This window comes from Pelophylax lessonae (genome assembly GCF_965119305.1).
Source record: "Pelophylax lessonae genome assembly, chromosome: 1".
Classification (NCBI taxonomy): Eukaryota; Metazoa; Chordata; class Amphibia; order Anura; family Ranidae; genus Pelophylax; species Pelophylax lessonae.
The window spans coordinates 615,666,929-615,693,918 of record NC_138768.1 but is presented as its reverse complement, the minus strand read 5'-3'; the positions used below and the strand labels follow the sequence as shown (position 1 = coordinate 615,693,918).

The window sequence follows — 26,990 nt, the reverse complement described above, 5'->3', positions numbered from 1 at the left end:
CCACAGTCGTGATAATTCAAAATAATATATCAAAAAGTTAATGTAATCCAGTGACTTCAGTGACCATCACATCTAGCTGGAATGCCTGCTCACCTCCATGTAATGACCCCACTACAGAGTCCCAATCGCCTGTCTGTAGGTCTCTCTGGATGCCACGAGGATACTCCTCCACCAAGACGTCCCTGGACCACGTCCACGCTGACCTCCTCTAGGAATCTCGATCAATTGTGTATGGCCAGAAAATAATTAGGGGAAATCATAGTGCTCTCTGCTATGAATATTTATTGTAAAAACTACACACAGGGATTAAAAATACTCACGTAACTATGTGATAAAAAAGCATGTCATCAGCTCTCCAGGCTGAAACAACAAAGAAAAAAAACATCCTGAATAGTGACTCCTCCCACCTGTACATGTTACGCTCCTCTATTGAGCTTCTTCAGCAGGTCCAGTAACCTACCTCCTGTATTAGAGTGTCTACGCACTGGAAGAAGGAGCACAGCATAGCAACAGGTTTTTTTTTTTTGGGGGGGGGGGGGAGGGGGAGTTTTACATGAATAAATAAAAGCTGACCATTGTAGGCACCCATGTCAGTGGCAAATGATTTGACTCAACATTCTAACTGATGCATTTATAGGACAGCTTGTCCTTTATGAAAAACAACAAACTTACTGCCTGGATCACTAGATGAACATAAAGGAAAGAGCCTAAAAAGAAAATGAACAAAGCCATCACATCTAACAATCGGTAAGCTGCAGTATAATAAATGTTTGCTTTTGGGTTTAATATCGCTTTAATAGTTTCTGAAAGCCAGCAGAAAAAAATGGATTTTTGACTTACCGTAAAATCCTTTTCTCTGAAGTTCATTGACAGACGCAGCTTCATATCTTCTTAACCAATAGGTTATGCTCCTCACTTCAGGAATAGGCAGGAAAAAGCTTTCAACACGCCTTTGGGGATGTCTCTGCAGGCATAACCCCATACACTCTGCTACAGCCCTCATTTTTCATTGCAAGCAGTGTTTAGAAGACAGCAACCCCATTCCACTCATAATTAGAGAGGCAAGTGCTGTGTCTGTCAGTGAACTTCAGAGAAAAGGATTTTATGGTAAGTCAAAACCCCAGTTTTCTCTATCGTTCATTGACAGATGCAGCTTCATATCTTCTTAGCCATTGGGACGTCCCAAAGCAGTATTTGCATGAGGGGTGGGAAAAACAGCAAAAAGAACGTAATTCCCCAAAGGCTAAATGTAGCCAACCAGGTAACAAGGAGCTCAACCAGGAACAACTGGAGCTCACCTAGAAAAAACATACACCCTCAAAGAGAAAAAAGTTCTCTTTTAAACAGCAGCCTGCAAAACCTTGCGGCCCAAAGAGGCATCCGAAGATGCCAACACATCCACCTTGTAGAATTTAGTAAACGTGTGCACCGACGACCAAGTTGCTGCCTTGCAAACTTGCATCACTGATGCCTGGTGGCGAAAAGCCCAAGAGGCACTCAACGCTCTAGTAGAATGCGCCTTCACCGGGAAAGGAGGAACCTGATCCTTCAGTGAATAAGCCTGAACCACTGTCTGCCTGATCCATCTGGATATGGTCGCAGCAGACGCAGCCAATCCTTTTCGAGGTCCTTCGGTAAGGACAAAAAGAGTCTGATTTCTGGAAAGATTTAGTAGCCGCCAGGTAAACTCTAATTGCCCAAACCACATCCAAAGAATGCAAAGCAATTTCCTTGGGATGATTGGGCTTAGGACAGAGTGAAGAAAGCACAATGTCTTCATTCAAATGGAAATCAGAAACCACCTTAGGAAGAAACGACTGATTAGGTCGAAGTACCACTTTATCTCTGTGGACCATCAGATAAGGTGAACAACAAGGAGACAACGCCACCAGTTCAGACACCCTGCGGGCAGAAGTGCTAGCCACCAAAAAGGCAACCTTCTGGGATAATGTAAGCAGGGGAATCTCCCTATTGTTCTCAAAAGGAGTTTTTTAAGAGCCGATAACATCAAATTCAGATCCCACGGAGGTAACGGGGATCGCCTCGGAGGCGCCATATGACGCACCCCCTGAATAAAAGTGTGAATCAGGGCATGCATAGCTAAGGGACATTGGAAAAACGCAGCCAAAGCCGGCACTTGGCGTTGGATAGTACCTAAAGCCAAACGCTGTTCAACCCCTTTTTTAAGAAAAGTCAAAACCCTAGCTACCGAAAACAAGCGAGAGTGCACTTTCAACGATTCACACCATGAAATGTACGATTTCCACGTACGACGATCGATCTTCCTGGAAGTAGACTTCCTGGCCTTTAACAGTGTAGGAATCACAGAGTCAGAAAGACCTCTATCCTTCAATACCTGGCTTTCAACAGCCACGCCGTTAAAGCCAGGGACTGTAACGCAGGATGGAAGATCGGCCCTTGAGACAGGAGTTTCAGCGGAGGGAATACACAGATCAGCCGATACTGACCCCAAGGAGACACCAGTGTGTCTGTGGCATTGGCCAGAGGATCCCTTGACCTGGCCACAAACCTCTGAACCTTCTTGTTGAGTCAAGAAGCAAACCGGTCGACATCGGGTGTCCCCCATCGGACACACAGGAGGTGAAACACCTCTGGGTGCAGGGACCACTCTCCCTGATTCAACACCTAACGACTGCCAGTTCCCCACCCCTGGGATGTGCACAGCAGAAAGACCTGGGACAAACTTCTCCACCCAATCCAGAATCTCAGCCACCTCCCGGGCCGCCAAGATACTCTTGGTACCCCCTTAATGACTGATGTACGCCACGGCCGTGACATTGTCCGATTGAATCTGGACCAGGCAACCTTGCAGATGAGCCAATCAATGACTCAGGCAAAGCTTTATCGCTCTGAGCTCCAAGATATTTATCAGCAGTTTGGATTCTTTCACTGTCCAGGATCCCTGGGCGCAGAGTTTCCCCAGCACTCCTCCCCAACCTGACAGGCTGGAGTCCGTGGTAACCACTGTCCAATACAAGGACAGGAAGGACTTACCTTGGCGAAGTGCTGACTAGTGAAGCCACCACAGAAGAGCAGACTTTGTGTTGCGACTCAACCGAATCAAAGTATCCAAGGATTTTGGATCCTTGTTCCATTTTATGAGAATCTCCTTTTGTAAGGGTCTCCTGTGGAACTGAGCAAATGGAACCGCCTCGAAGGTTGATACCACCAGACCCAAGGCCTGCATGCAAGTCCGCAGAGAGGACAGATTGTTTGCTAACAACAACCGGATCGCCCCCTACAATTTTTGCAACTTGTACGGGGGAAGAAAGACCCTCGCCAAAGTGGAGCCCAAAGTCAGGCCTAGATAATCCAGTCTCATTGAAGGTATCAGTTAGGAATCGACCGATTACCGGCAAAGCCAATTATCAGAGGGCTGATATTCACTTTTGCCGATATATCGGTATCGGCCCCGGAATGGCCAATATTACCGATATTCCAAACATTGCTCATGTAAGGGTAAAATGATGTCACATGGCAGAATTCCGTTTAGAAATGTTATTGAATATGCCACTTACATATGTACAAAATATTTAAGCAATTCCACATTAGCAGATCTGCATCTCTCACCCACTTGCCTAAGTGATACCTGGGTGATACCGCTCCGTTCGGCACCCACTCAATACCGCTCCATCCCTCATCCGCTCCATCTCCCACCCACCCAATACCGCTCCGTCTCTCACCCACTTGCTGTGACACCTGGGTGATACCGCTCCATCCGGCATACGATCTCGGAGGTCACATAGTCACAGCGCATATACCGATACTGATACGTTGTGACCAATATATCGGTATCGGCCCTGAAAAAAAACATATCGGTCTATCCCTAGTATCAGGGCAGATTTTTTTAAATTGATGTTCCAACCAAACTCTTGCAGTGTTCAGACAGTGACAGTCAAGTCATCCAACAGGGCTGAGTGAGAGTCAGCCCTCAATAGGATATCATCCAGATACCCCAGTACCGAAATCCCCCGTTGGCGCAGTAATGCCAACACCGGAGCCAGCACCTTGGTAAAGACTCTGGGGGCGGAGGCGAGACCAAAGGGTAACGCCGCAAATTGATAATGCTCCGCTCCTATAGCGAAGCGGAGAAAACGCTGGTGTCCAGCGTAGGTAGGGATGTGTAGATATGCATCCTTGATATCTATGGAGGCCAAAAAGTTTCCCTGGTATAGGGACGCCACTACCGTGCGAATAGACTCCATTTGAAACCTCTGTACCCCCACAAAGCGGTTCAAAGCCTTGAGGTCCAGGATTGGACGTACTTTGCCTTCCTTGCTGGGCACAGTAAACAGGTTTGAATAAAAACCTTGAAAACGTTCCTGAGAGGAAACTGGCACAATCACCATTTGCGACAGCAGATCTTGTACTGCCTCTCAGAGATCCCTTAAGGGGTCTGGAGATAGGCGCAGATTGGATGGGAAGAACCTGTCTGTTGGGTGAGACTGGAATTCGATTTTGTACCCTGATTGATCAGTTTGTGAACCCATTTCTCCTGAAACAAGGAAGTCCATGGTTCCGGAAAGATTCCAAGACGTCCCCCCACCCCAGAATCGGGTGAGGGCGCCCCTTCATGCAGATGAGGATTTGTCTGCAGATCCGGATTGGTCTGTCCTCCATTTACCCGACCATGTCTTCTTGGAACTCCCAGAAGACCTGAATGGCTTTCTTTTTTTTGTGACCCGGAGGTACGAAAAAGCCAATGAGCAGTAAAAGAAGGCCCCCGTCAAGGACATGGTGCTTTGCCCTTAGAGAATAGAGGGAGAAAAGTACTCTTCCCATCCCTAAGGCCTTAGATCAACTCATCTAGGGAGGATCCAAACAACCTGTCCCCAGTAAAGGGAAGGTCGGAAAGGGCCTTTTTGGAAGCCTGGTCTGCAGACCAGCTTTTTAGCCACACCATGTGTCTAATAGCAATCCCCACCGCGGACACTCTGGCTGCCAGTGGAGCCACATCCAGTGACGCATCACATATATACAGAAGGGTTTGAGTCATTTGATCCAAGAGCTCAATCAGCCCTGGGGAGTGCTGGCCTGTTTCCCAGACACCTTTTAGTAACTTCACCCATTCAGTGATGGTCTGTGACACCAGGGAGGTCAGAAAAATTGGTTTCAATATTGAGCCTGCTAACACATTTATATGGTGGGACAGAGACTCATCTGTCTATCAGTGAGGTCCATAAAGGCCGGGGATTCCTCCACCGGGACCACAGTAGACTTATTCAGCCTGGAAACAGGATGATCCACCTTTGGTGGCACAGTCCACAGAGTGGAGACCTTATCCATGAAAGGATAACTGCATTTAAAACACTTGGGCACCACTAACATGTGCTTGATGCACCCCCACTGTTCATTGACAATATTGTCAAAAAGTTCCGGACAGGGGAGCACTTTGCCCGATTTCTGGGATTTGCGGGTGACAAAGGACACCCGCGTTCCTGACACTGTAGACTCTTCCGCCGTTTTTAAAGTTTCTCGCACTGAAACTGTAAGTGCTTCCACCAATGCGACGGGGACAGGTCCTCTTCGCCATCAGAATTAGATGACACAGAGCCACCAGGGTGGGATGCATCTGCGGCGGCCACATCTGCCTCTGAATCTGAAGATACAACAGAGGGAGACAAAGGGCGCTTATGGCTAGTGTTACTTTTTAACACTAAATCCACTTTAGACACTAGGCTTTCCAAAACTGCTGTAAAAGCTGACAGGGGCTGGGACCCAGAAGGTTCCGCAGTCACACTGAGGGGGTTTGTAGGTGAAATTTTGTCCTGGGACTCCATTTACACTAAATTAAAAAAAGATGTAGTATCACTTTAAAAAAGTCGCAAAAATGCAATCGCACCACTGCACTGGCGGTACAGCAAGTCCCAGCCTAACACAGTCTGTGAGCAGTGTATGTGAGGAAACCCACAAGAGACCCCAAAAAACGTTACCAAACCGATCAGGAGGCATGCAGGAACGATCTGTACAGCAGAAGGAACAATATGACACAGGAAGTGAAAGCACCTGGGTCATGCCTAGAGTGTCTGATGCCTGCCTATGCTGTTCAGCACCATGGACCACAAGAAAATGGCCGCCCCATACATTCCCATGGGGAAGATTTAGAAAATGGCTGCCAATACATTACAATGAGGGATTCTGACATTATTGCAGGGCAAGTCTACAGCAGAATGGTGGCCCCCATGGCGTGCCATGCAGTCTCCAGGACCCCTAAGGGGGTCAGCAAACAAACGCTCCCCCCCCCACAGAACCGCCGCAGCGACCACAATATATCCGCCCCCCAAAGGTAGGAACCTGTATGGGGGGGGTACCAGCTAAGGGGAGGGGGCCTGGTATACCCGAGAGGCCAGGGGAACCAAGGGATACCCGAGGGTCCGATTATTCCATGGAAGGGGTCCAAGTCCATCCCGAGACCCCCAGAGAATTGGGGGGGGGGCACTTACTCACCATACCATGGAATCAGGTGGACGCCGCTCCAAACAGACTACCTCCTACCCGGGATGGGGTTGCTGCTAGCCAAGAGGTACCCTGTGACTCAGGGTGTTCCAGGGCATTCGCATCCCAGTAAGATGGTCCAGTCGCGGGCTCATCCCCATCCATCGGGGCTCTGTCGTGGCGAGGCCTAGTGCTGGACTATAACCTGCTCACACTCGCTGGCCAGGGTGGGAGACCTTAAGGATCTAGAATATCCAGTCTGAAACCCAGCCGCCTGTTGCTTGTAGTTCTCCAGGAACTCTACTTAAAGAATAAATTGCAAAAAAGGTTTCCAAAAATAATAACAGCTAAGACCGAAGTCCCAGCAGGGAACTAGGTCCTACTCCTAAACTAGGCAGAAACAAACTGAGGGCTGTAGCAGAGTGTGTGGTGTTATGCCTGCAGGGACAGCCCCAGAGGCGTGGCAAAAGCTTTTTCCTGCCTAGTGTCCTATTCCAGAAGGGAGGAGCATAACCCAATGACTAAGAAGATATGAAGCTGCGTCTGTCAATGAACGATAGAGAAATATGTTCCATCCCTAGCACTGTTATAATTGACTCTACTTGGTAAATTTTTATTTATTCCCCGAGGACAAACTACTATACCATTTTTCAGTTACAGTCTTTAAAAACAAACACATTTTGCACCAGAACAAGAAAAGACAGGAACTATTCCAAGAGAGACACCTGTTCTGGTGACAAAGCAGGCGATACCCTGATTTGTGGACGGTTCCTAAATAACTGGATAAAATAGGTTTCATAGGTAGCCCTATCGGCACCCTTCTACCCAACATCCTTCAATTAAAATACCAAAAAAGACAGTCGGAAACTGTTGGCCGAACAGTACCAGTAAGGGTGGCCACCTCATCCCTTTAAACCAGGGACACATTAATTACACAGGTTCTGAGGCGGATTAAGGTGGTAAATAAACTCACTTAGTGCCTTATGTGCATTATATTAGCCTCAGAACCTATGCAATGAATATGTGTTCTGGTTTAAAGGGATGATGTAGCAACCCTAGTACCAGTATCCAATCAGATGCAGCCGCTATTTGGGTATTATGAAAGCTCCCTGCACTGGCTATCATGATACATAGCCACAGCAGGAGATTCATCTGTGCAGAAGTCAAGAGAAATATCCCCAGTGGGAATACAGAGGATTAAAACCTGACAAAGGTTTGTAACTTTTCCCACTAAATCCAAAACTATATTTAGAAAATAATTGCTTGGAGGTGCAATTTAGCATTATCACCATTTTAGCAAATTGAATTGTAAATTGTGTTCATCTTTGAAACCTTCTGTGCATTTCTCTATTTCTACCTTAGTTATATGCTGATATGTACAGTTTATGATCCATTAGGCTAAAATTATTGAAAACAGCTGATGTTGAAAATGTACTACCTGGCAGGTTCTAGGGCTATGGCTCCTCTTACAATAAAACTGAATACTTTTAGCCCTACTGAATCCATACATACCCTGTCACTGAAAGGTAGGTGTATTTGCACAAAAGTCTGCGAGTACCCAGCCAAGCAAAGTGCCCACAAGGAACATCAAAGCTTTTACCAAATACGTCCACTGTGTACCTAAAAGGTTTTTACCGGGTCTTTTTAATATACCCTAAAAAAAAACAGCTTGTTTTCAGTTTTAAATAATCATTGCCACCTGTAGACTTACTTAATAAAGCGCAAAGGCAATAATCCATGACAACCCGTACAATTGATCTCACCTTCAAACCTAAACTTGAGTTCCATTGTGTTGATGTTTTACATAGGCTTGTATATGTGTATCTGAAATTTCTAATTACACAGGTAAAAACATGTCTGGTTTTCATCTGGGGGAAAAAAAATGTATCAGTCTAAATAAAAACTAGAATATAAAATTTTGATGGTAGTGGAGGCAATTGGCTCTCAATCAAGTACTGATCAACATGACCAACTTATATATGCTCAACTAACCCTTCGCCGCTTTGTAATTTGTATTTTGCACTGCATTTACCTTTGGTGGATATTTGCTGTCATCTCCACATGAGGACCTACCACTACGCATGAGTATCTAAGCTTTAAAAATTCAATAAACATTATTCTTTAAAAAAAAAAAAAAAATCTAGAATATAAAGTTTAATGCAAACCCATGGTATGTAGGTGAGCCGCTCAGGCTGCTAGGAAGTTTAGTCCTCTGCCTGCCGCTGGGTACTGCCTAGGAAGAAGACCGCCAATGCTCCAGACGACGACAGATAAAAGCTGAAGATCCTGGGAGCCGCACATCAGAACAAGATCTGCTGTGTTTAGACAAGCGGCAGTCTCAGCCTAGACCACTGACAAGCAGTGCTGTATCTTGGCCTAGGCCAACAAGGCCCAGGCCTAGGGCGGCACTTTGCAGGGGGGCAGCAAAAAAAGATAAAAAACAGTCTCCTCCCGCCTCCCGCATGAAAAGGGTCCCCGGCAGCTTGCGCTACACTTTTAAAATAGTGCCATGAGGCTGCGCTGATGGGCAGTAATGAGGTTGCACTGATGGGCACTGATGAGGCTGAGCCTATGGGAACTGATGAGGCTACCCTGATGGGCACTGATAGACTGTGGTTTATAGCTGACAGGGCAGATCATAAACAGGAAGGGGTGTGGCCTTTACATAAAGGGGTGGGTCATATTTAAATTAGGGGGTGCACAAGTTTAGTCAGGCCTAGGGCAGCACAAAACTTAAATACACCACTGCTGACAGGCCACATCCCCAACACGTTTCACTCCGCCCACTGGAGTTTACTCATGGGCCACCCGTCTAAACTCAGTAGGTCTTGTTCTGATGTGCAGCTCCTGGGATCTTCAGATTTTATATGTCATATTAAGTTTAATGCTTCACAGCCAGAATGAGAATATAAATAATGTAAATCAATACAATATAAAAGGAAAAGATTTATTGGGCTTTTTCAACCTGTTTACAAAACAGTGTCAGCTTATAAAAGGCACATGTGTACAACCCTTTCTAAAAATCACAGAATTTAAACAGGATTTTATAGCTTAAACAATTGTGTACAAACTTACAAACAATTCCTGACAGCAACTCCCTGAGAATTCATAATAAAGTATTTTAAGCTATAGTGCTGACTTTAGTACAAATAGTAAAGTTTGTCATATTCTCAAAACGTCTAAAAAATTTTGCGTTACATAAAATTACAAATATCTTCCCTTATTCCATTGTGTATTAAAACAGATGAGTTATGTCAGTTTTTTTTGGGTCTTAAATACAGCTTTTTAGTTAGCATTGAAGCGAAGCAAGGAACTTGTTTTTTCCCAATTGCATTGCGATCAAGGCAGGCTTCAACGGATCGCAGGGACACTTTCCTGTTCACCAGCGTTAGCAGTTCTGTGAATTCCAGCTCATTGCCATGCATCTTTATCGCTTCACACAGATCCTGTATGTACCAAGACCCATTTACGGTTTCACGGTGGGAGTAGTAGCCTAAAAGGGATTAGAAATAGGATGTCTATTAATTTGTATTATAAACATAAATGCTTTTGGGTGTTAAATCAGTATTCAGAATTCTTTTGTTTACAGTATGGGCTGGTTAGGAAAAGAAACCTGGAATTGGTGTCTATAGAAACAAGTCAGTTGCTATCATATATATAAAATATATTAAATAGAAGGGCTCTTTCAGACAGATTAGTGTCGTCCTTCATGCAGAGCTAGGGGGTGGCACTAATTCTAACCAATGAAATAAGTTAACGCCCAAGTGCTTAATGCGTTTAAATGTGTTTCACCTGTTTATAAGCAGCAACGCCCTCCCTAGGAGAAAAGGTGTGTAGGAGAGTTGGCGAAAGTGTCTAGTGTGCATGAGGCCTCAACAGCACACCCGACAGCAGACAGACAGGGCCAAAAATGGCTTGCGGAGCAAATATGCATACTATATACATTTTTTGTGAAAGCCCAGTTTTTCTTTAGGTTCCTTTATATTATATGTATTATTTACAATATAATAATTTTCTATCATTGGAAGATGTAGAACCAGGGTGTGAGGCTGCTAAAAACATTTGCTGCTTAACCTCTTCATGCCGACTGCCTCCCGGCCCTTTAAGAGTTCTAAAAGCCGTGAGGGTTTTCAGGTCATGTGACCTCTGTGCTTGGCTGTCACATGATCGGAAAGCTCCCGATTGCAAGTATGCATCGGGAGCTTACCGATACCGGACGGCTACCATGCTGGGGGCACGCTCTCAGCAAGATAAATGGTTTACATGGAGCCAAACATATGCGCTCGCTCGCTCGGCGTTAAGGCCAAGCAGTCGCATATATGCGTGCGGCCAGCTTTAAAAAGTTAAAATGTTAAAGTGTATAAACAGTTAAAAAAAGGTTTTCCATTTTGAGTGAGAAAGGGTTAACTCTTCTGGTTTTACTGTTATCTGGGACTCCACTAGAGAGATTTCCTCTTACTTTCGCTTCTGATGACAATGGGTCACCAGACAGGATATAGGTGTAAATCTCTAATGGCACCAGGCAGAAATAGAAATAATTTTTACTTAAGGTAGGAAAGGACAAAACACCTACCAGCTATTTTATTGCTGCCTGTGCCCCTGTTGTAGATTTGTTCTTGATTTCCTGTCTGATGGAACTATTGTTAGTAGAATAGAAAGGCAGGAAAAATCTTTCAAAGGAGTCCTGAATAGCAGTAAAACCCTTCCCCTTTCTATCCAAAACTAAAAAAATATGTTTGGGCAGAACATACGGTTTCATTTTAGTAGGTGGATCTTACTACAGTAAAGGTGTCAAGGCAATCTCGGCGTCAAAAAAAGAACTCCAGGCAGAGATAAAAGACAGCAAGCAGTTCAGCTACCTGATTTTGATTTTAGCCTTATACAATCACTGTACAGCAGAGATCAGACTGAAGGGGTGGAAAAGAAGCACAACGCTCCAATCAGTTGTGCTGCAGTATTCGTGTGCTAACCAGGGACACACTGATAGGAGGAGAGAGCAGGGTGACAGAACGATATACTTATTAGTCTTCTGCATCTACCTTACTTCTCAGTCAAAGGCTGGAGGCAGACAAGACCCGTAAGTGTTACTGAACTGCGGAACAAAAAATATCAGGTCTGGTATTCTGCCTGTATTGTATAAATATGAGGACTGGCTGGGTAGAAAGATACATCCTTTGTCAGGTAAAACAAGCATTTTACATCTGTGTATTGCCTGAAGTTCAGCTATGAGAATTACTGCTCTTAGATATAGGTCAGTATAGAATAAATGAGCTCCTGATCTCCACAGGCACTGATATGACATCTTTACTATTATAATACATTATTAATATTATTAAATCTTTGATTTAATGTAAAATAAAACATTGTTATTTAAATAGCAATACCTTCTGCAACAGAATAGCACATGATAAAATCAGCACCAGCAGGCAGAGTATATACTGAAGCTGCATCTACTTCAACTGTATTAACCTCCACAGCACTGTCAGTAGCGTCTGTAACAAGGACTGGCTCATCATGTTGAGTGCCCCGACATGCCTGTAGGACACAGATAAAGTTCTAGATTAAAAAAAAAACTGAAAGAATAAAAATATGTATATGACACAAAATGAATATTCCCCAAGAACAGTGTTTCTTAAACTATGGGTTGGGACCCAAACTGGGCTGTGGATGTGTGTGTGATGGGTCACTGCATGACTATATAGTAAACATTGCTCAGTTTGTCAAAGTACAAAATCAATGGCACATTCATATCCAAAATATTGTTTTTTTCTTGAAAACCTTGTTTCAATGCAGTTTATACATAGAGATATACAGTATATGCACCTAAAATGGAAAGTTCCACTCCACCCAAACCCGGATTTTTTTTTCTAGAAGCAGGTACCTATTTCTGACCAGTACCTACTCCTGCTTTTTCAAAAATGACAGAAGTTCCTCTCTAAATTTCAAATGGTTTGATAGTACTACGCTGGACTTTAGGACTTTTAGAACAAATTAGCAAAACAAACCAAATTTGAAAACATTTTTTTTTATTAAAATGCAAAATGTAATAATTATTAATTTATTTTAAATCACATACTTTCCATTAATGTGGCTCTATTTACACTAAAGAATGGCCTAACACATTTTTCATGCTCCCATGCTTCCTTAGGACCAAGGTGAAATACGCAGTATGGGTAGAACCCCCTTTTTTTTTTTTTTTTTAAAAGCACACTTGGTAAACTCCATGTAGAATGAAGTCAGCACTTGCATGGAACTGCAGTAAAGTACTTTTATGGCACCTGAATCCAGCTTTTCCAACTCACTGTGCAGCTCCAGGTCTACCAATCAGGTTGGAGTGGACTTGGAGTGAGCAGTGTTGTTATGGGACTTTCCTGCTATGTTCTCTGCCTCTGCTGGTCTTCTTGTGACAGAGCCATAGCAAAAGGCAGGGCGCAAATACCGGTCACAGTGGAGTATGTAGGTGCACAGGTTAGGGAGAAACAATGGGTTGTTTATGACAGATCACCTATTTTTTTAGATAAAAAAAAGGGTGGAATATAGCAACTTTTGCAGTTTTACGCTGGGCCCATGCTTTTGTTGAAGTCTCTTTAAATTTTAAAATTCTGACTATTTGTTTAATAAAATATGCAAACAATTTGTGATAAATTGTCTTCCATCTGGTGGGTTCACACCACTATGTTGCAGTGTCGTGTGCGCTGAAAAAAAGTACTGCATGCACTTCTGTTTTTTCAGTGCAGCATGGTGCTTGGCAATCTACTGCTTCGTGTTGCGCTATGGCCAATAGAAGTTGAGGAAATGTCACTGTGTGACATTTCAGTATAATTTTTTTTTTTTTTTTTAAAAACAAGAATGTGGCGCATCTGCCCTGCTGTCATTCCACTACACACCAGCTGCTGTGTTCCAACACAGCCGCTGGGGTGAATGTATATCTACATTCGTGTGAATGGCTTTGTTTACCTTCAAACCAATTCACACATAATCAATGGGTCTGAAGGTGTTCAAAACCATTCTTACCCTTGATCCCCAGACGTTGCTGTCAGATTGGTGCAGCACTGGGGACAGTGCTGCTAGCCTATTAGTAGAGTTGCACTGACAGTTTAGGACTTTGAAGGGTTTTCCCAACCCTCCCCCATATTTACTGCTGCCAGTGTGGGGAGGAGGTGGGCAGGGGGTGTAGGATGACAGAAGAATGATGCGGGTGGGGGGGTCAGGAAAGAAAAGCCTGTAAACTTCTAATTTGAAATCCCTCCTGTGTTCAAAAGCCAGCAGCTGTGTGTATGGAATAAAGAATACAAGAGAGCTGTGCTGGCAGGGAGAAGGAGCTGGAGGGGGAGAGAGAACACAACCTACACCTCCTCTTGGCTCTCTCCTCCTCCCCTCACTGCTTTCAGTGCTGGGCTTACAGGATTAGTGATCCCGCTGTCACTACACCTATCAGCCTTGAAGTAGAAGGAACTCTGCACAGAGAACCCCAATCCCTACAATGAACCATTTCCCCCAGGCCAGTCACCTCTCCAGCCCACCCCTTGTCCCATCCCTGCTTTAAAGTGATCGCCTCTTACTTCTTACTGGGTCTTTGGGACATGAAGTAAAAGGAAATCTCCCCATTAGGACACAAACAGGCAAAAAAAGAAAAAAAAAAAAAGGGTGATATATATTTTCTACTCTTTAACATTTACATTTAACATTTACCCAAAATGATGTTTTAATGAAAAAATGGTGTGTTTAAGAACAATACAAGAAAGTGAGTTCCCCAGTGCACTTACTACTAGCTACTGGAAGGAAGAGAGGAAAGATCCCTGGTGCCGCACATCCACGGAGTCCTATGGTGGTATGAGAGTGACAACTTCAGCCTGGGCTCCCGCCAGACCACACCCCCAATGCCTTTCGCTCCACCCCCTGGAGCTTAGTCATGCGGAACTTACCAGATAGCCAGCCTTGCATTTCAGTGAAGTTTGTTCCCTAATTCTAGTCTAGAGGAGTTCCCATTTGGGGACATACAGTATCTTACAAAAGTGAGTACACCCCTAACATTTTTGTAAATATTTTATTATATCTTTTCATGTGACAACACTGAATATATGACACTTTGCTACAATGTAAATTAGTGAGTGTACAGCTATAACAGTGTACATTTACTGTTCCCTCAAAATAATTCAACACGCAGCCATTAATGTCTAAACTGCTGTCAGCTAAAGTGAGTACACCCCTAAGTCAAAATGTCCAAATTGGGCCCAATTAGCCATTTTCTCTCCCTGGTGTCATGTGACTTGTTAGTGTTACAAGGTCTCAGGTGTGAATGGGGAGCAGGTGTGTTAAATTTGGTGTTCTCGCTCTCACTCTCTTACTGGTCACTGGAAGTTCAACATGGCACCTCATGGCAAAATAACTCTCAGAGGATGTGAAAAAAAGAATTGTTGTTCTACATAAAGATGGTCTAGGCTATAAGAAGATTGACAAGACCCTAAAACCGAGCTGCAGCATGGTGGCCAAGACCATACAGCAGTTTAACAGGACAGGTTCCACTCAAAACAGGCTTCGCCGTGGTTGATCAAAGAAGTTGAGTGCACGTGCTCAGCGTCATATCCAGAGGTTGTCTTTGGGAAATAGACTTACGAGTGCTGCCAGCATTTCTGCGGGGGTTGAAGGGGTGGGGGGGTCAGCCTGTCAGTACTCAGACCACACGCCGCACACTGCATCAAATTGGTCTGCACGGCTGTCATCCCAGAAGGAAGCCGCATCTAAAGATGATGCACCAGAATGCCTGTAAACAGTTTGCTGAAGACAAGCAGACTAAGGACAAGGATTACTGGAACCATGTCCTGAGGTCTGATGAGACCAATATAAACGTATTTGGTTCAGATGGTGTCAAGCGTGTGTGGCTGCAACCAGGTGAGAAGTACGAAGACAAGTGTATCTTGCCTACAGTCAAGCATGGTGGTGGGAGTGTCATGGTCTGGGGCTGCATGAGTGCTGCCGACACTGGGGAGCTACAGTTCATTGAGGGAACCAAGAATGCCAACATGTACTGTGACATACTGAAGCAGAGCATGATCCCCTCCCTTCGGAGACTGGGCCGCAGGGCAGTATTCCAACATAACGACCCCAAACACACCTTCAGAACGACCACTGCCTTGTTAAAGTAGCTAAGGGTAAAGGTGTTGAACTGGCCAAGCATGTCTCCAAACCTAAACCCTATTGAGCATCTGTGGGGCATCCTCAAATGGAAGGTGGAGGAGCGCAAGGTCTCTAACATCCACCAGCTCTGTGATGTCATCATGGAGGAGCGGAAGAGGAATCCAGTGGCAACCGGTAAAGCTCTGGTGAACTCCATGCCCAATAGGGTTAAGGAAGTGCTGGAAAATAATGGTGGCCACACAAAATATTGACATTTTCACTTCAGGTGTACTCACTTTTGTTGTCAGCGGTTTAGACAATAATGGCTGTGTGTTGAGTTATTTTGAGGGGACAGCAAATTTACACTGTTATACAAGCTGTACACTCACTACTTTACATTGTAGCAAAGTGTCATTTCTTCAGTGTTGTTACATGAAAAAGGTATAATAAAATATTTGCAAAAATGTGAGCGGTGTACTCACTTTTGTGAGATAATTAATTACAATATAAAGTAAGGGCAAGTGTGTCTGGAGATGGCCCATTCCTCCTTAAAGGAGGAGGGACACACTACAGCCCAATGGCAGCCAAAGACCTCCAATGTCTATCTGCACCAAATTCAGCAAGCGAAAATGGCAACTTTTCTAATCAAAGCAGATTTCATTTTAATTTTAACCTAAGGTGCACACGGACAAGACACCTCGCAGTACTATACAACACAAAAGTTTCCCATCATACTTACTAGCCTGACAGCAAAAAATAGTAAAAAAAAAAAAAAATTCTACACTGCTTTAACAATCGACATTAAAAAGAAAGGTTTTCGGCAAATATACGGGAAGCCACACTACCATGCCAAGTCCATAAGGTTTAAGTATACATCATCTACTCTTAGAAGTTTGACACTACAGCAGTGAGACCTGCAAATGAAAAACAATACCTGAAATATGAACATTTTAGGCTTTCCTGCTAAACTTGGGCACTTGTCACCCTTGAAAGGGCTTGTCAGTTCCTTGATTTCAATTTCAGAGTCATGAGCATATATATGACCATTTTCTCCATGGCTCAGAAAGACACAAAGGAAGCAGTCAGCGTCACTGTGGTCACTCGTTGCAGCTAGAGTAGAACGATTAGAGAATAACTGTCATTATTAAATACTGTCATTATTACATTAATATTGCGGCATAAAGGACAATGCAAACAGTTTTATTATATAAGCAATGCTAAGAGTCCTACCCAATATTTACCAATGCTGAACCCTTGGTTCTAGTCAATTTTGAGAGCAAAATGTCCAATCTTTAACCTCTAATGTTAGCAAGGACACTATATCAAATCTGGTCTAGGCATTCATTTAGATCATTAAAGTTCACTTACCATCTTGGATGTGTTGACGTACCTCGGCTGCATGACAGTTAAAGTAGTGCTTTACCTCAAACCCGAGCTGAGTCAAGCTGAATAAACAAGTTAAACAGTTATTACGTTTAACTCAATGGACACGTCTTTTTTCAACCTAACTTTGTGCAGAATTGTGATTTTACATGTGTGTGTTTTCTTTAAAAGGTATGGTCTTTATTTTAGTACCTTACAATATACACTGTACTTACTGCATGTAATCGGATTATGAAAGAAAACATTTTTTAGTCAAATTTGCATTAATAAATTAGGTTTCTTTACTCATTTAGGTGTTTCTACACTGGTAATTAGGAATGAGCTCGGGCGTGTTCGGGATCCCACCTGCCCGATCCCACCAGGAAGCCAAAATTCCACACCGCTAATCACAGGCATTGAGACATTTCCTGGTGCGCAGTTGCACAGATCGGGAAATGTCTCTCTGTGATTAGCTGTGTGCAGTGTCAGTTTCCGGGCGGGTTTGGGCAGGTGGGATCCCGAACACGCACAAGCCCATTTCTACTAGTGATTTAAACCATTGCAGCACCAAGAATTGCCCATGCTAGTCTAGATGAGTTTTATTGTTTATATGAACAATCAAATTAACAACTTAGCGAAGACTGGATACTCTATTTCAGTTGTGCATAGCAAGCCTCTAGATATGCTAGTGAGATAAATCACACATTTGCTTCTGATATTTCAAATGCCAGTCATACACAAAAGGCAATTTTCTTTTACAAACCGTTTATTAGGAGTTACGTAATGAATTACAGAGATACTAAGGGTAAAAAATATGTTATACTTACCTGTTCATAGCAATGATATCACACAGAGCCTCCACACAGCTGTCTACTCCTCCTTACTCTGGGTGTACCCTTAGCAAGCCTGCTGCTAAGGGGGCACCCATGCAGGCGTGCTCCTGATCCTGGCTTTGTGTGACATGCCATGCCCCCTATCCCTCCTCTTCCTGTAAATCCAGGAAGAAGGGACAGTGGCACTGCAGCCAGGACAGCGCGGCATCTGTGAGAGTAGTCCGGTAAGTGTTTAGGGATGGGGGGGAGGGAACAGATTTGTTTTTTATGCTAATTGCAGGGAATGCATTAAGGTAAAAAATAATTTAGAACCACCTTAACCAACAGGTTATCCACCAAAAATGGAAACATGTTGGGAAGAGTAGACCTTTAAAGTTATTTAGTAAAAATAATTTCAGATCTGTAGCACATAGTAGTGGTGGTTGTAGTGACAAATGAACAAACTAGTGCAGGAATTTATAATCTGGGGGATTCTAGGGTCCGAACCTGCTGGCATCTAAATAAGAAGGTGGGCTAACCGCTGGTACACATAGGAGGTGTACAATGTGCAAAGGAGGGGGATGTACCTCCCTCCGTCTTATGGAGCATGCACTTGCCTGGGAATCTTGGGTTTGTATACACAGATTTTGTATTTTGTATTATGGAAATATTTTCTGTCCAGCATGTCAGTGAATGTGTTTGTGTCCCTAAAAAGGATAGATTTGCGAAAATAAGGAATATAAGTAAAGCATGGTATGTCTTCTTTTTAAAGAGAAGACATTTACATGTCATTTATTCCAGCACAAATCCAAATTAAAAAACAAAAAGGAATTTATAACTCATTCCAGGATAGTGCACACAGACAATGGGCTCCATTCACAAAAAGCATCTTGCATGCTGTATGTAGGAGTCCAGACACATTTTCCCTAAATACCGCATCTAATCCTAAAGCTGTCAATTAATTTTATTGTTCTGTGGGATTTACCGAAAAACACTGAAAACACTCGGTAAATCCTGCATGGACAGGCGTTTAACTCAATCCACAGAAGGAAAATACTGTGAAATATTAAATGCAAATGGTAATAAACCACTTTGGGACCGGAAGGATTTGCCCCCTTAATGACCAGGCCCTATTTTGAGATTCGGCACTGCGTTACTTTAATGGACAATTGCGCGGTCGTGTGATGCTGTACCCAAACTAAAGTTACGTCCTTTTTTCCCCACATGTAGAGCTTTCTTTTGGTGGTATTTGATCACCTGTGCGGTTTTTATTTTTTGCGTTCTAAACAAAAAAAGAGTGACAATTTTGAAAAAAAACAAAACAAAAAAAAAAAAAACAATATTTTTCATTTTCTGCTATATAAAACATTCCCAAAAAAAATTTTGTTTTCTGCTACATATTTTTGGTTGAAAAAATAAATAAATAAATCGCAATAAGCGTATTTTGATTGGTTTATGTCATTTTTGTTGTTTTTTTTGTTTTTTTTACTAGTAATGGCGCAATCTGCGATTTTTTGCGGGACTGCGACATTGCGGCGTACAGATCGGTCCCCTAACTGACATTTTTTGGGGGTACCAGTGACATTACTACAGTAATCAGTGCTAAAAATATGCACTGTTACTGTAATAATGACACTGGCAGGGAAGAGGTTAACTGTATAGGTGATCAAGGGGTTAAATGTGACCCTAGGGGAGTGATTCTAGCTGTGGGAGGGCGTGGCTTCTGAGATGACCACAGAGACCTATATAGAAGGATCACATTTCAGGGAGATGGAAGGTCGGCTGTGTTCACAACAGCCGACCATCGTCCTCTCTTAGCTGGGAGCGATCGCGGTTGTCAGGCGGCAATCTAAGCTGCCTAACACCCGCATTGCCTTCCCCGCTGACGACCGGGGGTGGGAGCATGACCCGGGCGGCGCTTGCGCTCACCCCTTGCTCCTCCCAGGCGAGCGACATAGATCTACGTAGTTTTGCCTGTACGAGCCACCCTGCCACAGTAAAAAGGCGGCAGGTGCATAGATTTTGAGAGGAACCTCAAAAAAAAAAAAAAAAAAAAAAAATCGCACAGGTGATCAAATACCACCAAAAGAAAGCGTGGGATTTATGTCATTTTATTGCAATTTTCTTTACCAAAAATACGTAGCAGAAAAAAAATTGGCCTAAAATGTTAAAAATTTTGATTTCAATTTTTTTTTTTTGAGAATGTCATATAGCAGAATGTGAAAAATATTGTATCTTATCTCTCTTTTTTTGATTATAGCGCAAAAAAAAAAAAAAAAAAAATCGCACAGGTGATCAAATACCACCAAAAGAAAGCTCTATTTGTGGGGAAAAAAAGGACATCAATTTTATTTGGGTACATCGTCGCACGGCCGCGCAATTGTTCTAACGCAGTGCCAAATCGCAAAATAGGGCCTGTTCAGGAAGGGGGCAAATCCTTCCGGTCTTCAGTGGTTAAGATACCGCTTTGTGAATGGTGCCCACTGTCATTACAATACATCCAGTGCATCCTAGCTGGATCCATGTTTAGTTTTCAGAAGAAAAAGTCAAATGGTTAATACATTAGGAGAGCCGGACCCTGGATAGTGACACTTTAGTTTACCTTTTTCTGCGCTTACCTTCTCTCGAGGTTATATCGATCGGCTGTGGTACCTCTTCTTTCAGGCAGTCTTAATCGGTAGTTAAACCATTCATGGTTGAAGATCAAAGCCAATCCACGGCGTCCATATTTCATTTTATATTCTGCTGCTGGATCAAGCGCCTGGAACCTTACAAAATGATCAAAAGCAAATTGAAGATTTGTCTGAATAAATAGCTAATTCTACATGTGTTTATCAAGATACTTTTCTATAGCCATGGGTTTGAAACAAAGTATCTTACAGATACAAATAAATATTAACTTTTATAATGTTTTTCCTGTCTAGCTGAGTCATGCATTTCTTAAAGTCGAACCTTTTTTTCCCCATATATTTAGAAGAACACTTTTACAGCATTTGTGTTACAGAAAAAATAAAGAACAGCAATTACAAAACTAGACAGAATAAATCCGACTGGATTACAATATTCAGCAAAATTGAAATGCAGTCTACAATTAATATGTTACAGACAGTTCATGAAAATTGCCATCCAAACATTAGACTACATTCACACTGGCGATTAGGCCAGTGTGAATTATAGCGGTAGTTTCTGTCTAGCGCCTCAGCGGCTAGGTGTGGCTGCAGGCCCCATTCACTATGACAGGTCGCCTGTGGCAGCAGCTATTTGCGGCTCTCTGCACAGTCAGCAATTACCTGCGGTGATCATAGATGGAGGAAATATTTGCTTAGCTTCCAGTATGTAGGAGGCATAGCTTCTTCATCATTTGCACCCTGGTCAATCCAAGTTACTACTTCAGGTTTGAATTCATAAGGGGTTGATGCCACTGAAAGTCTAACACTCGAGAGCCATCTGCAATTGTCGTATACTACTAGAGTTTAATTGAGGATACAGCTGAACTTCTCCCTGCTCATATTTGAGTAAAACCAGTATATATGTCTCTGCATACATTTTTTTTTTTTGTTACAAGGATTGTTTATACTATAGGCAGTCGCCAGTCTTTCCTGACTATCTGAATTATAGGGGGTGAGGATACGTAAGGTTTTGGATAATAGTGTTTTTTTTTTTGTTTTTGTTTTTTTATACCTAGGATACTTATCTTGGGGTCAAGAGAACAGTGAAGGATTAATGCATGATTAATGACATCAAACACATCTTTCCAACTGGTATCAGACCAGATTTGGCCACCTCCACAACGCCATTCAGATCCTCCTTTAATGTTAAGCTGGCCAAAGGCAGTTAGGTTTTTTTTTTTTTTATTCAGACAGATTTTTTCATCCACACAAACATGGTGGTTGGAGGAATCCCCACAGACGGACATTGTATTCTGACAGTGAGACCTGTCGATGTCAGAATACATTGATCGAGGATTGACTGCAGCCACTGATCACCAAAAGTTTTCCAGCATGTCCTTTTGACAAAAGTCAATCCAATTATTGCCTTCTGTTGGGCTGGGATGGCCACACATTGATCAAAATTCTTCCGTTCCTTGCTGAAGTGGCCAAGTTTTGATCAGTGTACAACCGGCATTAGGCCCCATTCACACTGGATGTAGTGCGAATTCGCTGCGGATTCCGCACCGCATTGGAATCGCAGGCAGTTCACACTGTGCTCTGTGAACCGCTGCGGGTGTCAATATAAAGTTAATGACTTCCCCAAATCGCTTTGCAGAATGCAGTGCAAACTGTGAAATTGCACAGGAATCAGATCGCATTGGCTGTGAACAGCCATGCGATCCCATTCTGGTGCGGACAGAAAAAGGGTCCTGCAAGACGAGTTTGGTCCAAATGCGATGCAAAACACTTCGTATGGTAATTGGCATCGCACAGATATCGCATGTGATTTGCACAAGCAATGCAGTGGGAATCAAATGCAATGTCTTGCATCGCACCAGTGTGAACCAGCCCTTTGAGAGCAGGGGGAATAGATTAAGTGACAGAACCCCTTTAAAAACAAAACACCCATCACCAAAATATCAGTATTTACCAAGGGTTCACTTACCGTGACACAGACGCATCTGTCTCTGTGAAATTTCCATCTGTCATAATGAAATAAAAAAAGAGTGTATAAACAATGGTAATCACTAGGCTGCATCTTAGCAGTCATACTATAAGCAAACCAGCCTTTAGCCCCTGGTCCTGATCATATTTTCTAACCCAGCTGACTTAGTTTGCATATTTTTTACATGGACCAATAAAACACACAATACATATTTCAAAATTCACCAAATTCTCTTATTAGCTTTCTAAAAGATAGTTTCCATGGTTTTCCACATCTCACATTATTCCTATAAATATTTGCAGAAACAGCGGCTAAGATGGCAGCCTCCTTGGCTGTAAAGAATAGGAGGGTTTAGTTCTGCTTTTATAATTAAATAAAACATTGTGCATGGCAGCATTTTCAAAAGTTCTGCTAAGGGTACACACCTTCTAGAGTTCTTACTGTGTTACCTAAAGCTGGCCGTACATGGATCACAATTCATTTGGTTCACCAGGGACAATGCAATATGTCACATCAGATCGCCGCCCCCTGCCTTCTGGAAGCCCAGAAAAGCTGTGTAAATTCTGGTCTTTAAACTGATGAAGGGGTGAGAAGGCAGATACAACTTATGTTGGACGTTTTGTTTTATCTGCGTGTATAACCTGAGGCTAGTCACTTCTTTAGGTATACGCGTTTACAACCACTTTAAAGTTCATCCAATGCTGAAAAGCTTTTAGACTGATGCCAACATGGTGAGGTGCCCAAGCACTTACAGCCCTTCATGGGCATGTCAGTCTGGTGTGCTATGCTAGGACCTCATGAGAGACGGGATCTATTTCTTTTTTTTTTATTGGGTTGTTTAAGGGACATTGAGAAGGTAAGTGCAGGATGCCAAAGGTCCCTCCTAAAAAGTAAGGTTCGGCTAAAAAAAAAAATGGATTTATAAAGCCATTTGCTAAGTGAGACCTACTGCGAGGGAAGCATGGAGATTTCTGTTACTGATCTCTTATTCTGAAAAAGCTAAGTGTCTTCCTTCCAAGTTCACCATCTTGCTTAATAGTTTGACATCCTGGTCCTAAGTGAGTTAATTTAACTCACTTCCTGATCTGCTTATTTGTTTGAGTCAAAGTATTGAGGCCTGTTGGTCAGATTAATAGAGAAAGCCAGGCAAGTAGCATTTTCAGAAGATGGACTGAATATGTGGCAGTCAAAAACCTTAAGTTGTTACGGTTTGCATAGGTTTGGTACTGGTTTTGCCAATGGTACAAGAAAGGGTAAATCTCTCCATCAAGGCTACAACATTTTTACAAGGCTGTAAGATTTCCTAATCATGGCATAGCAAAGGGCTTCCCAAACTTTTTTGGGCCGAGATACACTTCTGAATACAGTTATTTTTCATGACCCACTTGCTTGTAATTGAATATTGTAAACCGTTACAGAATTTGTTGGCACTATATAAATGCAAAAAATAATAATACATAATTTTAAAGAGAGGGGGGTGTCAAATTAAAAATAGAAGCTGCCATGAACTCCTGACACCGCCAGGCTACCTGGTCCTCCTATGACACCGAGGCAGCCGCCTCTGCCCGCTTTAGCTGAGAGAATCCCTCCGCCAGTCTAGCCACCACCGCTCCTGCCAGCAGGGCCAAGGAGCTGGCTCTGCACCCCATGAACATATCCTACAACCTACATAACAGCCCACATACGTACTCACTGATGCAAGTATCCTCCTCGTGGGAAATGCAGATCAGCCTCCGTAAACTGCATGGGCGGGGCCCTTAATCCATCGCGATTGGACTGCTCTGGCTTGTGCGGGCCCCCACAGAACAATTTAAGCGGGCTCGCTCTCAGTGATTTCCGGCTCAGCGCCACCCACTCAAACGCAGCTCGCGACCCACCAGTGGGTCCCGACCCACAGTTTGGGAACTCCTGGCATAGTAAATTCAAACTTCAAGGGTAAGTTCACACCAGATGTGGTGGGACTGTATTAGGTGGATATTCTATTGTAGTTCCACTGCATGACAAGGCAAAATGCCTTGTCACTTACCTGCCTGGTTCATGCCATTGCATTGTGGTGGTGTGCGCTTAAAAAAAGCACTGCATGGAATACTTTTTTTTTTTCAGCGCAGTGTGAGACAATCTATTGTTTCGCAGCCATGGGGAAGCCAGGTGAAGCTTATGAGATGTCTGTGTGACATTTCAATAAAGTTTGTTTATAAAAAAAGTTGAACAATGATCCGGCCAGACTGCGCTGCACACCAGCTGCTGTAGTGTAAGGCAGCGGCTGGTGTGAACATACCCTAAAAAAAATTACTTTACTTCAGTTTATTCAGGTTTGTGATCATATAAAATCAAATTAGTTCTAAAACAATGAACTAGTAAGATTCCAGCTTTAATGTTTTAGTCGCAGGATAGATTAGGAAACAATTTTCATTTCTTTCAATTTTAAAAGTCAGCAATTTTTTCGCTTGTCATCAGTCTTATAAACAAGTTCCACCATGTATATATTTGTAGCATCTGTATGTGAAGCAATTTCTTGTTTATTTCTGATGAAGCATTCAGATAGTGTCACAGATGCATAATGAAGTGTTTGAGTGCGAGTCACTTACATCTCAGCTCCAGGAATATAAAAGGGGGCACATTATGTGGCCACTTGTGTGGATTGTGGCCACCATTAGCAGTTCTGTCAGGTAAGCATAGGGGTATAGGTTTACAGGTTTAGGCTAGTAAGAGGTTAATTTTACCTGAGCATACAGCAGGTATCGGCCAATCGGTGTGCAGGGAAGGTTCTAGCAAGCTGGGGCAGAGGCTTTATAAGCTTGGTTTGGGCTGGGGTGCTTTCTTTTGCACCGAAGAGCACAAAGAAGAAAGTTCCCCGCCCCCCCCCCCTCCCTTTGTCGCGTGCACCTTTGTGTGGTTGGGTCATTGTATTTCGTATGGTATTTTATGTTTATTGTTGCTCGAGTTGTTTTATAACTGAGCAATTATAAGTTATTTCAGTTTGAGTGTTTTTACAAGCAAGTAATTGTTATGATTCAACTATTCAAGTAATTGTTATGATTTAATTTATTTATTTAAACCAATAAAGAGTGCTGCGGCCTTTTCTTTGCCAAAACTGAGGTCAGTGTTATTATTCTAGTTAAGTTAAGTGAGATTATGCGGGAGTGTGGCCTACAATTCCACAGTGTTTTACAGTGCGTCTGGAAAGTATTCACAGTGCTTCACTTTTTCCACATTTTGTTATGTTACAGCCCTATTCCAAAATTGATTAAAATCATTATTTTCCCTAAAATTCTACAAACAATACCCCATAGTGACAACATGAAAGAAGTTTGTTTGAAATCTTTGCAAATTTATTTAAGAAAAAAAAAATCCCATGTACATAAGTGTAGCAGGTTTTCCAGGCATTGAGCCTGATGTGGGTCTGCCATTGTTACTGGTTACCTCTCCAGCCCATGTGAACTGTGACCCTGGGTGTGAGAACTGAGATATTAACAACTCCGACATCTTTGTTTTGTGGTTTTATTGTATTTAAGGGGATGGGAGAAGGGAATGAGTGGGATACTCCTCTTGGGCTCGACTAGATACAACTTGGGACTTTATCCAGAAACAAATGTCTGTTAACGCTGCCTTGATGCCAGCCGACGCTATCCAATGCTCACTGACGCTTAGAACACACTGTAACTTGAAAGAAGTGCTGAATCCTCGACTTTAAGTCCAGAAGACCCAGGACTGTAGAATATGAAACTGCTGACACTGCAAAGTCACTGACTATTCCCTCCAGCCTTGCACTGGCTTGAGGTAGCTTGTTGTGAATTCCGGTACAACTGGTACTCTGTACAATTCAGGGCCCAAACTGTAGGCGCCCCCTTTAACCTTTAGCTCTTCAGGGTCCACTGACTATGTACCCCCCCTGTTACTTCAGGGTCTTCGACCTAGATACCCCCTTTTCAACTAGCTGACACTGGATCCCAGAACCTCCTCCGGAGTGGCCTCCTCTAACACTTCAGGCAGACCCCCAAGGGCAATCCTCAGTACTCACGACCTGTGTAGGCTTTCCTGGGACTGGACCCCTCTCGCTCTCCGCTGGTTCTCGGCACACCAGATCCCCTCAGCTCAACTCAGCACTCTCTTGATTCTCAGGCGACACACCGAGACATCCACTTCCTCAGACAGGAGGAGAGACAGCCGTTCTCTCCCTCCTGGGACTCTGCTCCCGCCAAAGACGCAGAGTCATGTGCCCCCTTCAGACTTCTACCCTCCCCCAGAATCCTCTGTGGCAGAATCTGCCTCTTGGGGTAGATACAAGCCTGAATGTATCTCTGATTGGGTTTCCTCCACTGCCCTTTTAGAAGCTTCCAATAGAGCCAGTGCGGGGACTCCTTCTCAGAAGACACATTTGGGAGCCATGATAACCTACCTGTCAGAAAGGAACATGGCCCTGCTGTTAAGAGGACAAGGCCTACTATGCATTTACCTAGCACCTACCTGTAGGGTGCTACATCAGTATTCACACACTTTGCTCAATACTTTGTTGGAAGAACCTTGGGCACCAATTACTGCATCAAGTCTTATGAATATGTTGCTTGGCACACCTATTTTTGGACAGTTTCTCCCATTCCTCTTTGCAAAACCTCTCAAGTTCCATAAAGTTGGATCGGGAGCCTA

General features: G+C 43.3%; 1 protein-coding gene across 4 annotated transcripts in view; it reads right to left on the bottom strand.

Annotated features, from left to right (window-relative positions):
• Nucleotides 1-9,670: 9,670 nt before the first annotated feature.
• The window catches only part of CASP6 (caspase 6), a 91,840-nt gene continuing 74,520 nt past the window's right edge, over nt 9,671-26,990 (bottom strand). For all 4 annotated transcript variants that reach the window (XM_082254429.1, XM_082254430.1, XM_082254431.1 and 1 more), the window contains 6 exons: nt 22,344-22,380; nt 20,366-20,515; nt 16,942-17,018; nt 16,508-16,683; nt 11,841-11,991; nt 9,671-9,949 (listed from right to left, as the gene is read on the bottom strand). In XM_082254429.1, coding sequence (XP_082110555.1) covers nt 9,711-9,949; nt 11,841-11,991; nt 16,508-16,683; nt 16,942-17,018; nt 20,366-20,515; nt 22,344-22,380 — 830 coding nt within the window. In that variant the 3' untranslated portion in view covers nt 9,671-9,710. The remainder of the gene's footprint in view (nt 9,950-11,840; nt 11,992-16,507; nt 16,684-16,941; nt 17,019-20,365; nt 20,516-22,343; nt 22,381-26,990) is intronic.